Here is a 17,500-nt window from a genome sequence, read left to right on the forward strand (position 1 = left end):
GTTTTGTCCTGTCTCTCCTTACGTAACAACGTTCTAAACCTGGATGGTTTTGTCCTGTCTCTCCTTACGTAACAACGTTCTAAACCTGGATAGTTTTGTCCTGTCTCTCCTTACGTAACAACATTCTAAACCTGGTGTCACGAGTCCGACCAAGGGTGGTTCCCTTTTCCCGGGCGGGTGGCGCTCGGCGGTCGTCGTCACCGGCCTATTAGCTGCCACTGATTGTCTTTCCTCCCCCTCCTTGTATGTTTAGTGGTAGCACCTGTTTATGTTTAATTAGTTTGTCTTTATTAGACAGCCGGCCCGCCTGGTTGTTGTGCGGGATTATTTTATTACCTTCGGCTCTGTTGTAGAGGCACGTGTTAGTGCCTGGTCGTGATTTTTTTACGTTGTACATTTTGATTCCCTGTGTTTGGGAATGTAACTGGATAGTTTTGTCCCGTCTCATATAACGTAACAACGTTCATGCTGTGGGTAAGAGTGGGTCATGTCTGCTATTGTTCCTGCTGTGGGTAAGAGTGGGTCATGTCTGTTATTGTTCACGCTGTGGGTAAGAGTGGGTCATGTCTGCTATTGTTCACGCTGTGGGTAAGAGTGGGTCATGTCTGTTATTCTTCACGCTGTGGGTAAGAGTGGGTCATGTCTGTTATTGTTCACGCTGTGGGTAAGAGTGGGTCATGTCTGTTATTGTTCACGCTGTGGGTAAGAGTGGGTCATGTCTGTTATTGTTCATGCTGTGGGTAAGAGTGGGTCATGTCTGCTATTGGTTCCAGTATGTTTCCTGGAATTAAAAATGGCGGAAGAGCAACCAGGCCAGCACAGTGTAGTTCGGCCCGGCTCAGTTGTGTGACTCACCTGGGATGTAGTTGCTCTGCGGCTCGATGCCAGAGGGGAAGATGGTGTTCTCAGGGATAGAATGGCTGTAGTCGTCTAAAATAGGACACTCTGTAAGGATTTCTGTATGTCTAGGAACCAGGACAGGAGGGAGGACTGAACAGGACAGAGAGACATTGTTATAACACTGTACACAGCCAATAATATAACATTTGTAATGTCTTTATACTTTTGAAACTTTTGAGTGTAATGTCTACTGTAAATTTCGTATTATCTACTTCAATTGCTTTGGCAATGTAAACATGTGTTTCCTATGCCAATAAAGCTATTTGAATTGAAGTGGGGACAGACAGACAGACAGACAGACAGACAGACAGACAGACAGACAGACAGACAGACAGACAGACAGACAGACAGACAGACAGACAGACAGACAGACAGACAGACAGACAGACATGTGTTGATCTCACACAGGTCTCAAAATGTAACTCCTATTCCATTTCAGATATTGTGGCTGTGCTGCTGTCCGACGTGCTTTTGTTACTCCAAGACAAGGACCAGAGATATGTTTTCTCCTCGGTGGTGAGTCGGGAGGACATATACAGGATACTACCCTCTACAACACTATGTCACCAGGACATATACAGGATACTACCCTCTACAACACTATGTCACCAGGCCATATACAGGATACTACCCTCTACAACACTATGTCACCAGGCCATATACAGGATACTACCCTCTACAACACTATGTCACCAGGACATATACAGGATACTACCCTCTACAACACTATGTCACCAGGACATATACAGGATACTACCCTCTACAACACTATGTCACCAGGACATATACAGGATACTACCCTCTACAACACTATGTCACCAGGACATATACAGGATACTACCCTCTACAACACTATGCCACCAGGACATATACAGGATACTACCCTCTACAACACTATGTCACCAGGACATATACAGGATACTACCCTCTACAACACTATGTCACCAGGACATATACAGGATACTACCCTCTACAACACTATGTCACCAGGACATATACAGGATACTACCCTCTACAACACTATGTCACCAGGCCATATACAGGATACTACCCTCTACAACACTATGTCACCAGGACATATACAGGATACTACCCTCTACAACACTATGTCACCAGGACATATACAGGATACTACCCTCTACAGCACTATGTCACCAGGACATATACAGGATGTTACCCTCACCAACATAAACCTTCACTATGTCACCAGGACATATACAGGATACTACCCTCTACAACACTATGTCACCAGGACATATACAGGATACTACCCTCTACAACACTATGTCACCAGGACATATACAGGATACTACCCTCTACAACACTATGTCACCAGGACATATACAGGATACTACCCTCTACAACACTATGTCACCAGGACATATACAGGATACTACCCTCTACAACACTATGTCACCAGGACATATACAGGATACTACCCTCTACAACACTATGTCACCAGGACATATACATGATACTACCCTCTACAACACTATGTCACCAGGACATATACAGGATACTACCCTCTACAACACTATGTCACCAGGACATATACAGGATACTACCCTCTACAACACTATGTCACCAGGACATATACAGGATACTACCCTCTACAACACTATGTCACCAGGACATATACAGGATACTACCCTCTACAACACTATGTCACCAGGACATATACAGGATACTACCCTCTACAACACTATGTCACCAGGACATATACAGGATACTACCCTCTACAACACTATGTCACCAGGACATATACAGGATACTACCCCCTACAACACTATGTCACCAGGACATATACAGGATACTACCCTCTACAACACTATGTCACCAGGACATATACAGGATACTACCCTCTACAACACTATGTCACCAGGACATATACAGGATACTACCCTCTACAACACTATGTCACCAGGACATATACAGGATACTACCCTCTACAACACTATGTCACCAGGACATATACAGGATATTACCCTCTACAACACTATGTCACCAGGACATATACAGGATACTACCCTCTACAACACTATGTCACCAGGACATATACAGGATACTACCCTCTACAACACTATGTCACCAGGACATATACAGGATACTACCCTCTACAACACTATGTCACCAGGACATATACAGGATACTACCCCCTACAACACTATGTCACCAGGACATATACAGGATACTACCCTCTACAACACTATGTCACCAGGACATATACAGGATACTACCCTCTACAACACTATGTCACCAGGACATATACAGGATACTACCCTCTACAACACTATGTCACCAGGACATATACAGGATACTACCCCCTACAACACTATGTCACCAGGACATATACAGGATACTACCCTCTACAACACTATGTCACCAGGACATATACAGGGTACTACCCTCTACAACACTATGTCACCAGGACATATACAGGATACTACCCCCTACAACACTATGTCACCAGGACATATACAGGATACTACCCTCTACAACACTATGTCACCAGGACATATACAGGATACTACCCCCTACAACACTATGTCACCAGGACATATACAGGATACTACCCTCTACAACACTATGTCACCAGGACATATACAGGATACTACCCTCTACAACACTATGTCACCAGGACATATACAGGATACTACCCTCTACAACACTATGTCACCAGGACATATACAGGATACTACCCTCTACAACACTATGTCACCAGGACATATACAGGATACTACCCCCTACAACACTATGTCACCAGGACATATACAGGATACTACCCTCTACAACACTATGTCACCAGGACATATACAGGATACTACCCTCTACAACACTATGTCACCAGGACATATACAGGATACTACCCTCTACAACACTATGTCACCAGGACATATACAGGATACTACCCTCTACAACACTATGTCACCAGGACATATACAGGATACTACCCTCTACAACACTATGTCACCAGGACATATACAGGATACTACCCTCTACAACACTATGTCACCAGGACATATACAGGATACTACCCTCTACAACACTATGTCACCAGGACATATACAGGATACTACCCTCTACAACACTATGTCACCAGGACATATAGAGGATACTACCCTCTACAACACTATGTCACCAGGACATATACAGGATACTACCCTCTACAACACTATGTCACCAGGACATATACAGGATACTACCCTCTACAACACTATGTCACCAGGCCATATACAGGATACTACCCTCTACAACACTATGTCACCAGGACATATACAGGATACTACCCTCTACAACACTATGTCACCAGGACATATACAGGATACTACCCCCTACAACACTATGTCACCAGGACATATACAGGATGTTACCCTCACCAACATAACCTTCACTATGTCAGAGTCTTATACCCTGTATAGGACTGTATAGCGGCAGTGTAGCCTAGTGGTTAGAGCATTGGACTAGTAACCGAAAGGTTGCAAGTTCAAATCCCCAAGCTGACAAGGTACAAAGTCTGTCGTTCTGCCCCTGAACAGGCAGTTAACCCACTGTTCCTAGGCTGTCATTGAAAATAAGAATTGGTTCTTAACTGACTTGCCTGGTTAAATAAAGGTAAAAAAAATACTCTGCTAACCAAAGACTGGAACAGAAACCTGAAAACACCATCCAACCTGGAACTGAGTGAGTAATGTTTAGTCTGAAGCTACTTTTAGAAAGCCAAGGAGAGAAATAAAATACAATAATCTATTTGACTTTATAAGGACTGAATGCTAAGTTAATTAAGGCTACCAAGCTTGCAAGGACAGAACATATCTGAATGCAATTTCAATTAGCACTGAGGTGTGAAGTGAGAGGTGTCAAAGCCCTTGAGCCCAACAATGGCAGGAGAATTTCACAGCCTCCCCCACCCAAATGAAGAGGCCTTTGAAGCCCCCTCCCTCTGTGCAGATGGCATTACAAGGCACGGAAAGAGAACAAAAGAAACTCCTCATGGATAATCTAGAGACTGGACGGCAGCGTAGTCTAGTGGTTAGAGCATTGGACTAGTTACCAAAAGGTTGCAAGATCAAATCCCAGAGCTGACAAGGTAAAAATCTTTTGTTCTGCCCCTGAACAAGGCAGTTAACCCACTGTTCCCCGGTAGGCTGCCATAGAAAATAAGAATTTGTTCTTAACTTACTTGCCTAGTTAAATAAATGTAAAAAACAAACACTTTTAGCTGACTACTACAAAAATGTGAATGTATGCAACTTAATCTTCCATACAGACCATCCCTTGGCATGGCGCAGTGTTATATTAACAAACTACCCCTCTGTCTAGAGGGGTGGGGGGGGGGGGGGTTTGCAAAAGTTGGAAACTCAGGAAATTAGAAGGCGAGGATGTCAGCCAATGTCAACCTGTACAATTCTGGAACAGTAATGGTACAGGGCAACGCCAAAACAGTTTCAGCTGGACTTTCACAGAAATCAAAAGAGGGAGCGGAGCAGGAGAAGCAAACCAGAATGCTGTTTGGCCCTTAACAGAGAGTACATCGTGGCAGAATACCTGACCACTGTGACTGGCCCAAACTTAAGCTTTGACTATGTACAGACTCAGTGAGCATAGCCTTGAAGACAGGCCCAAACTTAAGCTTTGACTATGTACAGACTTAGGCAGACCTTCTTTCAAGAGAAGACATATCTATTAACTCCATATCTGTTGGGTGGAATTCCACAGTGTGGTACAATAGTCCTGTAATAGTATCATAGTACTGTAGTAGTACCATAGTACTGTAGTAGTACCATAGTACTGTAGTAGTACCATAGTACTGTAGTAGTATCATAGTAAAGAGAGAGATGTAGTGGTACCATAGTCAAGTAGTAGTATCATAGTACTGTAGTAGTACCATAGTACTGTAGTAGTACCATAGTACTGTAGTAGTACCATAGTACTGTAGTAGTACCATAGTACTGTAGTAGTATCATAGTACTGTAGTAGTACCATAGTACTGTAGTAGTACCATAGTCCTGTAGTAGTACCATAGTACTGTAGTAGTACCATAGTACTGTAGTAGTATCATAGTAATGTAGTAGTATCATAGTACTGTAGTAGTACCATAGTACTGTAGTAGTACCATAGTACTGTAGTAGTATCATAGTAAAGAGAGAGATGTAGTAGTACCATAGTAATGTAGTAGTACCATAGTCCTGTAGTAGTACCATAGTACTGTAGTAGTACCATAGTAATGTAGTAGTACCATAGTCCTGTAGTAGTACCATAGTACTGTAGTAGAACCATAGTACTGTAGTAGTACTGTAGTAGTATCATAGTAAAGAGAGAGATGTAGTAGTACCATAGTCCTTTAGTAGTACCATAGTCCTGTAGTAGAACCATAGTAATGTAGTAGTACCATAGTAATGTAGTAGTACCATAGTACTGTAGTAGTATCATAGTACTGTAGTAGTACCATAGTAAAGAGAGAGATGTAGTAGTACCATAGTCCTTTAGTAGTACCATAGTCCTGTAGTAGTACCATAGTAATGTAGTAGTACCATAGTACTGTAGTAGTACCATAGTCCTGTAGTAGTACCATAGTACTGTATTAGTACCATAGTCCTGTAGTAGTACCATAGTTCTGTAGTAGTACCATAGTACTGTAGTAGTACCATAGTACAGTAGTAGTATCATAGTACTGTAGTAGTACCATAGTCCTGTAGTAGTACCATAGTACTGTAGTAGTACCATAGTCCTGTAGTAGTACCATAGTAATGTAGTAGTACCATAGTCCTGTAGTAGTACCATAGTACTGTAGTAGTATCATAGTACTGTAGTAGTACCATAGTACTGTAGTAGTACCATAGTCCTGTAGTAGTACCATAGTCCTGTAGTAGTACCATAGTACTGTAGTAGTACCATAGTCCTGTAGTAGTACCATAGTACTGTAGTAGTACTGTAGTAGTATCATAGTAAAGAGAGAGATGTAGTAGTACCATAGTCCTTTAGTAGTACCATAGTCCTGTAGTAGTACCATAGTCCTGTAGTAGTACCATAGTACTGTAGTAGTACTGTAGTAGTATCATAGTAAAGAGAGAGATGTAGTAGTACCATAGTCCTTTAGTAGTACCATAGTCCTGTAGTAGTACCATAGTAATGTAGTAGTACCATAGTCCTGTAGTAGTACCATAGTACTGTAGTAGTACCATAGTCCTGTAGTAATACCATAGTACTGTAGTAGTACTGTAGTAGTATCATAGTAAAGAGAGAGATGTAGTAGTACCATAGTCCTTTAGTAGTACCATAGTCCTGTAGTAGTATCATAGTAATGTAGTAGTACCATAGTAATGTAGTAGTATCATAGTACTGTAGTAGTACCATAGTACTGTAGTGGTACCATAGTACTGTAGTAGTACCATAGTCCTGTAGTAGTACCATAGTACTGTAGTAGTACCATAGTACTTCCGGAGACACCTGAAACCCCACCTCTTTAAGGAATACCTAGGATAGGATAAAGTAATCCTTCTCACCCCCCCCCCCCCTTAAATGATTTAGATACACTATTGTAAAGTGGCTGTTCCACTGGATGTCATAAGGTGAATTCACCAATTTGTAAGTCGCTCTGGATAAGAGCGTCTGCCAAATGACTTAAATGTAATGTAAATGTAATGTACCATAGTATTTTAGTAGTACCATAGTACTGTAGTACTATCATAGTCCTGTAGTAGTACCATAGTACTGTAGTAGTACCATAGTCCTGTAGTAGTACCATTGTACTGTAGTAGTATCATAGTACTGTAGTAGTACCATAGTACTGTAGTAGTACCATAGTCCTGTAGTAGTATCATAGTACTGTAGTAGTATCATAGTACTGTAGTAGTACCATAGTACTGTAGTAGTACCATAGTACTGTAGTAGTACCATAGTCCTGTAGTAGTATCATAGTACTGTAGTAGTATCATAGTACTGTAGTAGTATCATAGTACTGTAGTAGTACCATAGTACTGTAGTAGTACCATAGTACTGTAGTAGTACCATAGTCCTGTAGTAGTATCATAGTACTGTAGTAGTATCATAGTACTGTAGTAGTATCATAGTCCTGTAGTAGTACTATAGTCCTGTAGTAGTACCATAGTACTGTAGTAGTACCATAGTCCTGTAGTAGTACCATAGTACTGTAGTAGTATCATAGTATTGTAGTAGTACCATAGTACTGTAGTAGTACCATAGTACTGTAGTAGTACCATAGTACTGTAGTAGTACCATAGTCCTGTAGTAGTATCATAGTACTGTAGTAGTATCATAGTACTGTAGTAGTATCATAGTACTGTAGTAGTACCATAGTACTGTAGTAGTACCATAGTACTGTAGTAGTACCATAGTACTGTAGTAGTATCATAGTACTGTAGTAGTATCATAGTCCCGTAGTAGTATCATTAGCCTTTTAGTAGTACCATAGTACTGTAGTAGTATCATAGTAAAGAGAGAGATGTAGTAGTACCATAGTACTGTAGTAGTACTGTAGTAGTACCATAGTACTGTAGTAGTATCATAGTAAAGAGAGAGATGTAGTAGTACCATAGTTCTGTAGTAGTACCATAGTACTGTAGTAGTACCATAGTACTGTAGTAGTACCATAGTACTGTAGTAGTACTGTAGTAGTATCATAGTTCGGTAGTAGTAACATAGTAAAGAGAGAGATGTAGTAGTACCATAGTTCTGTAGTAGTACCATAGTACTGTAGTAGTATCATAGTACTGTAGTGGTATCATAGTCCTGTAGTAGTACTGTAGTACTGTAGTAGTATCATAGTAAAGAGAGAAATGTAGTAGTACCATAGTTCTGTAGTAGTACCATAGTACTATAGTAGTATCATAGTCCTGTAGTAGTACCATAGTTATGTAGTAGTACCATAGTACTGTAGTAGAACCATAGTACTGTAGTAGTACCATAGTACTGTAGTAGTATCATAGTAAAGAGAGAAATGTAGTAGTACCATAGTTCTGTAGTAGTACCATAGTACTATAGTAGTATCATAGTCCTGTAGTAGTACCATAGTTATGTAGTAGTACCATAGTTCTGTAGTAGTACCATAGTCCTGTAGTAGTACCATAGTACTGTAGTAGTACCATAGTACTGTAGTAGTACCATAGTCCTGTAGTAGTACCATAGTACTGTAGTAGTACCATAGTACTGTAGTAGTATCATAGTCCTGTAGTAGTACCATAGTACTGTAGTAGTACCATAGTCCTGTAGTAGTACCATAGTCCTGTAGTAGTACCATAGTACTGTAGTAGTATCATAGTACTGTAGTAGTACCATAGTACTGTAGTAGTATCATAGTACTGTAGTAGTATCATAGTCCTGTAGTAGTATCATAGTCCCGTAGTAGTATCATTAGCCTTTTAGTAGTACCATAGTACTGTAGTAGTATCATAGTAAAGAGAGAGAGATGTAGTAGTACCATAGTACTGTAGTAGTACTGTAGTAGTACCATAGTACTGTAGTAGTATCATAGTAAAGAGAGAGATGTAGTAGTACCATAGTTATGTAGTAGTACCATAGTACTGTAGTAGTACCATAGTACTGTAGTAGTATCATAGTCCTGTAGTAGTATCATAGTCCCGTAGTAGTATCATTAGCCTTTTAGTAGTACCATAGTACTGTAGTAGTATCATAGTAAAGAGAGAGAGATGTAGTAGTACCATAGTACTGTAGTAGTACCATAGTACTGTAGTAGTACTGTAGTAGTACCATAGTCCTGTAGTAGTAACATAGTAAAGCGAGAGATGTAGTAGTACCATAGTACTGTAGTATTATCATAGTGCTGTAGTAGTACCATAGTACTGTAGTAGTACCATAGTCCTGTAGTAGTACCATAGTAAAGAGAGAGATGTAGTAGTACCATAGTCCTGTAGTAGTACCATAGTACTGTAGTAGTATCATAGTCCTGTAGTAGTACCATAGTAAAGAGAGAGATGTAGTAGTACCATAGTAATGTAGTAGTACCATAGTCCTGTAGTAGTACCATAGTCCTGTAGTAGTACCATAGTTCTGTAGTAGTACCATAGTACTGTAGTAGTACCATTTTCCTGTAGTAATACTGTAGTAGTACCATAGTTCTGTAGTAGTACCATAGTAAAAAGAGAGATGTAGTAGTACCATAGTTCTGTAGTAGTACCATAGTACTCACTTGGTGTCTCGACGCGTTGGTAATGGTAGGGGTTGACACACACCTCGTCCTTCTTGGTGTGGAAGGCGTACTCACACAGCTCTATGGCCCGGAGCTCGTGGGGCGACTGCAGGTCTGGCCAACGCCACAGACGAGAGTAAATGACATGGGGAAGGCCTTTGCGATGGGACACCTGGAGACGACCATCTAGAGACCTGGGGGGTTGGGGACAGCAAGGATGTTAGAAGAAGGGGAATACTTTTTTTCTTTTTTTCTTGATTTAACCTTTATTTAACTTGGCAAGTCAGTTAAGAACAAATTCTTATTTACAATGACGGCCTACCAGAAGGCAAAAGGCCTCCTGTAGGGACGGGGGCCTGGGATTCTAAATAGAAAATATAGGACAAAAAACACACATCACAACAAGAGAGGATACCCATGCAAGAAACTCTGGTAGCCTAGCTTGTTAGTTAGCTCAAGTTTGTTAGCTAGCTCGTTCATGCCTGTTCGTTAGCTAGCTCAAGCTTGTTAGCTGGTAAGTTAGCGAGCTCAAACTTGGTGGCTAGCTCAAGCCTGTTAGCTTCTTATCTAGCTTGCTCAAGCCTGTTAGCTTGTTATCTAGCTCGCTCAAGCCTGTTAGCTCAAGCTTGTTAGCTTGTTAGCTCAAGCTTGTTAGCTTGTTAGCTCAAGCTTGTTAGCATAAGCTTGTTAGCTCAAGGTTGTTATCTTGTTATCTAGCTAGCTCAAGCTGGTTAGCTTGTTAGTTAGCTAGCTCAAGCTTGTTAGCTTGTTAGCTCAAGCTTGTTAGCTCAAGCTTGTTAGCTTAAGCTTGTTAGCTCAAGGTTGTTATCTTGTTATCTAGCTAGCTCAAGCTGGTTAGCTTGTTAGTTAGCTAGCTCAAGCTTGTTAGCTTGTTAGCTCAAGCTTGTTAGCTCAAGCTTGTTAGCTTAAGCTTGTTAGCTCAAGGTTGTTATCTTGTTATCTAGCTAGCTCAAGCTTGTTCGCTTGTTAGTTGGCAAGCTCAAACTTACTAACACGCTTGAGCTAGCTAACTAACACGCTAACAAGCTTGAGCTTGCTAGATAACTAACAAGCGTGTGCTAGCTATCTAGCTAGCTCAAGGGTGTTAGGTTGTTATCTAGCTCACTCTTGTTAGCTTGTTATCTAGCTAGCTCATGCTTGCTAACCCTAACCCTCACCGAGACACACAGCCACACACACACACACACACACACACACACACACACACACACACACACACACACACACACACACACACACACACACACACACACACACACACACACACACACACACACACAGCCAGATATACCCACACTTGACTTTCAGACACGCACTACAATATTTACAAAACGCAAAGTTAGACTAGTCACACAGCATTCTGGGGAATCCCATTTTCCCACAGACACTCTCTCTTCCCCTCTCCTTGCTCTCCCCATGAGAGGGGAAGGCCTCTGTCTCCAGTCTAAACAGTAGTCCTGTCCTGTGAATGGCTCAGAAGGTACCACCACACAGAAGCTACCCAGCCCTCAGGTCTCAAGACGTGTGTGGACAGGACATTAGGTATTTGTAGAATGTAACAAGACATGAGGGGACATGGTATCTCCTGGTACTGACTTAATGTTGACCAGGGTTGGGGTCTCCTCCTTTTCAGTTTATTGCAAAATAATTGAAAATAGTTATAATTATAGTTATAATTATTGAACTGGAATTTGATTTTACTTCAAATTGACCGCCAAAGCTGCTGCTGACTGATATCATGCCATGACGGACAGACTGACAGAGGGGACTTGAAAGGTGCAGGGCAGGCTACCCGGCTCTCTTGGGAGAGGAGCAGGGCAGGCTACCAGGCTCTCTTGGGAGAGGAGCAGTGCAGGCTACCAGGATCTATTGGGAGAGGAGCAGGGCAGGCTACCAGGATCTCTTGGGAGAGGGGCAGGGCAGGCTACCAGGCTCTCTTGGGAGAGGAGCAGGGCAGGCTACCAGGCTCTCTTGGGAGAGGGGCAGGGCAGGCTACCCGGCTCTCTTAGGAGAGGGGCAGGGCAGGCTACCAGGCTCTCTTAGGAGAGGGGCAGGGCAGGCTACCAGGCTCTCTTGGGAGAGGGGCAGGGCAGGCTACCAGGCTCTCTTGGGAGAGGAGCAGGGCAGACTACCAGGCTCTCTTAGGAGAGGGGCAGGCTACCAGGCTCTCTTGGGAGAGGGGCAGGGCAGGCTACCAGGCTCTCTTGGGAGAGGGGCAGGGCAGGCTACCAGGCTCTCTTGGGAGAGGAGCAGGGCAGGCTACCAGGCTCTCTTAGGAGAGGGGCAGGCTACCAGGCTCTCTTGGGAGAGGGGCAGGGCAGGCTACCAGGCTCTCTTGGGAGAGGGGCAGGGCAGGCTACCAGGCTCTCTTGGGAGAGGCGCAGGGCATGCTACAAGGCTCTCTTGGGAGAGGGGCAGGGCAGGCTACCAGGCTCTCTTGGGAGAGGGGCAGGGCAGGCTACCCGGCTCTCTTGGGAGAGGAGCAGGGCAGGCTACCAGGCTCTCTTGGGAGAGGGGCAGGGCAGGCTACCCGGCTCTCTTAGGAGAGGGGCAGGGCAGGCTACCAGGCTCTCTTAGGAGAGGGGCAGGGCAGGCTACCAGGCTCTCTTGGGAGAGGGGCAGGGCAGGCTACCAGGCTCTCTTGGGAGAGGAGCAGGGCAGACTACCAGGCTCTCTTAGGAGAGGGGCAGGCTACCAGGCTCTCTTGGGAGAGGGGCAGGGCAGGCTACCAGGCTCTCTTGGGAGAGGGGCAGGGCAGGCTACCAGGCTCTCTTGGGAGAGGAGCAGGGCAGGCTACCAGGCTCTCTTAGGAGAGGGGCAGGCTACCAGGCTCTCTTGGGAGAGGGGCAGGGCAGGCTACCAGGCTCTCTTGGGAGAGGGGCAGGGCAGGCTACCAGGCTCTCTTGGGAGAGGCGCAGGGCATGCTACAAGGCTCTCTTGGGAGAGGGGCAGGGCAGGCTACCAGGCTCTCTTGGGAGAGGGGCAGGGCAGGCTACCTGGCTCTCTTAGGAGAGGACCAGGGCAGGCTACCAGGCTCTCTTAGGAGAGGGGCAGGGCAGGCTACCAGGCTCTCTTGGGAGAGGGGCAGGGCAGGCTTCCAGGCTCTCTTGGGAGAGGTGCAGGGCAGGCTGCCCGGCACTCTTGGGAGAGGTGCAGGGCAGGCTACCTGACTCTCTTGGGAGAGATGCAGGGCAGGCTACCTGGCTCTCTTGGGAGAGGTGCAGGGCAGGCTACCCGGCTCTCTTGGGAAAGGGGCAGGGCAGGCTACCCGGCTCTCTTGGGAGAGGGTCAGGCTACCAGGCTCTCTTAGGAGAGGAGCAGGGCAGGCTACCGGGCTCTCTTGGGAGAGGTGCAGGTCAGGCTACCAGGCTCTCCTGGGACAGTGGCAGGGCAGGCTACCAGGCTCTCTTGGGAGAGGGGCAGGCTACCTGGCTCTCTTGGGAGAGGTGCAGGGCAGGCTACCTGACTCTCTTTGGAGAGGTGCAGGCTACCCGGCTCTATTGGGAGAGGTGCAGAGGAGGCTACCAGGCTCTCTTGGAAGGGGGGAAGGCTACCCGGCTCTCTTGGGAGAGGGGCAGTGCAGGCTACCTGACTCTCTTGGGAGAGGGGCAGGGCAGGCTACCTGGCTCTCTTGGGAGAGGATCAGGCTACCAGGCTCTCTTAGGAGAGGAGCAGGGCAGGCTACCAGGCTCTCTTAAGAGAGGGGCAGGGTAGACTACCTGGCTCTCTTGGGAGAGGGGCAGGCTACCCGGCTCTCTTGGGAGAGGATCAGGCTACCAGGCTCTCTTAGGAGAGGAGCAGGGCAGGCTACCAGGCTCTCTTGGGAGAGGGTCAGGCTACCAGGCTCTCTTAGGAGAGGAGCAGGGCAGGCTACCAGGCTCTCTTAAGAGAGGGGCAGGGTAGACTACCTGGCTCTCTTGGGAGAGGGGCAGGCTACCCGGCTCTCTTGGGAGAGGTGCAGGGCAGGCTACCTGTCTCTCTTTGGAGAGGTGCAGGCTACCCGGCTCTATTGGGAGAGGTGCAGGGCAGGCTACCAGGCTCTCTTGGGAGAGGGGAAGGCTACCCGGCTCTCTTGGGAGTGGGGCAGTGCAGGCTACCTGGCTTTCCTGGGAGAGGGGCAGGCTACCCTGCTCTCTTTGGAGAGGGGCAGTGCAGGCTACCTGACTCTCTTGGGAGAGGTGCAGTGCAGGCTACCCAGCTCTCTTAGGAGAGGTGCAGGGCAGGCTACCTGGCTCTCTTAGGAGAGGTGCAGGGCAGGCTACCTGGCTCTCTTGGGAGAGGGGCAGGGCAGGCTATCCACCTGTCTGCAGCATAGAAAGAAGAAGGGACTGACAGAGCATTGATTTGGGTTGCAGTTTGTAGTCAGTCTGTAATCTAGCGAACATGTATTGTTTGGTGGGGTCAAAGAAACCCCTTCCTACTGTAACCCCTTCCCACTGCTTCTGTCCCTCTTCTCGCCCCAACCTGGGCTCGAACCAGGGAACCACTGCTTCAAGGTATCAGAGCAAGTGAAGTCACCGATTGAAACGCTATTAGCGCGCACCACCGCTAACTAACTAGCCGGTTCACATCCGTTACATAGGGTTGTTCTCTTGGGAGAGGGTTAGGCTACCAGGCGTCACCGATTGAAACGCTATTAGCGCGCACCACCGCTAACTAGCTAGCCGTTTCACATCCGTTACATTACTATATCTGAACTGATTATCACCGTACAAGGGACAAGGGACACAATACTAGCATGTCTGTCAGATTAGCTACAGTAGCACGCACAGTGATGACAACCGGTTTATGAAAAAATATGTGCAAACACAGACTATGTTTTATCAGTTCAAAAGGAACAATTTTGTTGTCGCGAAACAGTAACCAAAACCATGACATGAGCAGATTCAGTAGGGTTGTCAGGTTGTCCCGTTCATAAAGGAGTAGGGTTGTCAGGTTGTCCCGTTCATATAGGAGTAGGGTTGTCAGATTGTCCCGTTCTTAAAGGACTTGTGTTGATCTGAACGTTTTGACCTCAACAACGGCAGTCAAGCACCCAAACTAACTTGCTATCTACTTCCAGACATAAATGGCAGAACCCTCCACTTGGCCCAGCAGAGCTGGTCAGGTTGTGTTCATGTTATCCAGTGCTTTGGTGACTAACTGTGCTGCTGGCAACACTTTAAAAACGCATTTTTTTTCCCACGACACCGGCTATATTCAACGGGTGTTTTAAGCGTTTGTAAATTCATCAGTTATTCTGGGACACTCAGACAAGAGTTTTCTGAAATCGGAGTAGATAGCCAGAGCGAAATTACGAACGCACCCAAATGCATATGCCAATACTCATTGTTGATCACATAATGAAATCATTCATGGTTATAAGGTTAAATAAAGTAGTTACTTACTGGTGGTGTAGCTGGCTTTGCGAGCTAGTTAACTAAATCACAACAGTATAACCAGAAGATAGTTAGTAGCTATCAGCCTAGCTACCTGTCTGAGAGTTACTACAGCGGAGGGGTCCTATACCTTGGTATGGTAATGCATTTGGTGTTGATATTCTGGGTCGTGATGGCTTTCTCCAACTCGTCCAGCTGTCCTGTCTTCTTCAATTTCTTTACGAGACTTTTCACTGCCTTTTCGCACCATTTCTCCTCTTGTCCATTTATCTGTTCGCCCTTTTTCCAGCCTAAAAGCCTCTTCACAATCGGGAAAGTGAATGACAGTATAGACATCTTGAGGTCAGTAAAAATCCACTCGGTTTTCAGTATTCGGCTATAAAACGTTCATTATGGTCCTCCTGAAATGAACTACAAATAATAATAATAATAATAATTTACAAACAAAAAAAAGTGATTTGTTGAAAGGTAGCAGGCTTGAAATGTTGTTGGTTGGATAGCTCAAGGCACTAATCGTTGAATGACAGCCTCTCCTTCTGTGAAGGGCTTTAGATAAAGGGCAGACAGATGAACATCCCCCCACTTCTCCGCCCCCGTCTGCCTCTCCTCCCCGCCTGCCTCTCTGCCCCGTCTGGCTCTCTGCCTCTATAGAGGTAGAATCATTACTTAATTATACAAGCATGTTATACAAGCATGATTTACACATGTAAAATAAAGGTTGAGACAGGGTAATAGCAAGTCAGTTGTCCGACTGAATGTATTGTAACGACGCTGGGTTTATACGCGCTGATATCGTCTCTGACGCAGGAGCGTGCTTTTGCGGCACAGTCGATAGCGCGCCGGACAACGGGGCCCAGAAAGTCGAGGGTTCGAGACCTGCTCCCTGTCTGTTTCATTACAGTAACTCATTTTACCCAACCCCTCTGAATCAGAGAGGTATTTGGGGGGGGGGGGCTGACTTATCGATATATTCGGCGCCGTAGGAACAGTGGGTTAACTGCTATGCTCAGGGACAGAACGACAGTTGCACCTGTATACTGAGTTTTGTAGTTGCAAACAATATTTGAAAACGTCATTTATTTTGAGAATAAATGTAACAACACTTGCAAGCGCATAACGTGATGTGTGAATAAATACTTGCAAACAGGTAATGAATGATATGTGAATAAATTGAATAAGATTTGCTTGCATTTGAGAATGAATGCAAATCATTTAATAATTGCGACTGGTGAATCTTCTGTGAATCAAAACTACACTTGCAGATGTCGAATCTGTGATCAGTTTTGGCACTAACTTTGATTTGCAGTTGTAAAAAAGAAGAAGAAGAAGAATCTGTAACCAGGCAGCACAGAAAAACAGGAGCTTTGGTGGACAGGGCTTTTTCTACCGACCGGTCTGGAAGCACTGCCTTCTACTGTGATAAATATGGATACAACATTTGTTGAAATGAATTGCTAGCTAACTAAATGATATTTACCGAATTTGAAAGCTATACACGAAGGCGTTGGTGAGGAAGATGAAGGAAATAATTAAAACAAGTGTTTCCACATAGCATAACCGCTACAAAGCTAATGCTTTTCTATTGGCATAACATGGCTGGTTATCTAGCTAGAGCCTTCCGGCTAGCCTGTATCTAGCCTCAGTGTAATGTACTTCAGTGGAGGCTGCTGATGGGAGGAAGGCGCATAATAACGTCTGGAATGGCATCAAATACCATGGAAACCATGTATTACATCAAATACCATGGAAACCACATGTTTGATGTATTTGACACCATTCCAATGATTACGCTCCAGCCAATACCACGATCCCGTTCTCCCCTATTAAGGTACCACCAAACCCCTGTGATGTACTTGTCATTTTGTTGAGATTAACATTAGAAAATGATTGTTTGCGATGTGTGTATGTGAGTAACAATATACAGACAGAATGGTCTGACAGAATATACAGACAGAATGTACAGACAGAATATACAGACAGAATGTACAGACAGAATGGTCTGACAGAATATACAGACATAATGTACAGACAGAAT

General features: G+C 44.8%; 1 protein-coding gene across 1 annotated transcript in view; it reads right to left on the bottom strand.

The window, feature by feature from the left end:
- Positions 1-16,010, bottom strand: part of smad3b (SMAD family member 3b) — a 34,704-nt gene extending 18,694 nt beyond the window's left edge. Inside the window, exons 1-3 of the mRNA XM_064990198.1 lie at positions 15,596-16,010; positions 10,067-10,260; positions 856-990 (exon numbers count right to left, since the gene is read on the bottom strand). Coding sequence (XP_064846270.1) covers positions 856-990; positions 10,067-10,260; positions 15,596-15,801 — 535 coding nt within the window. The 5' untranslated portion in view covers positions 15,802-16,010. The remainder of the gene's footprint in view (positions 1-855; positions 991-10,066; positions 10,261-15,595) is intronic.
- Between the last annotated feature and the right edge of the window lie 1,490 nt (positions 16,011-17,500).

The sequence above is a fragment of the Oncorhynchus masou genome, chromosome 15 (assembly GCF_036934945.1).
Source record: "Oncorhynchus masou masou isolate Uvic2021 chromosome 15, UVic_Omas_1.1, whole genome shotgun sequence".
In the NCBI taxonomy this organism is placed as follows: Eukaryota; Metazoa; Chordata; class Actinopteri; order Salmoniformes; family Salmonidae; genus Oncorhynchus; species Oncorhynchus masou.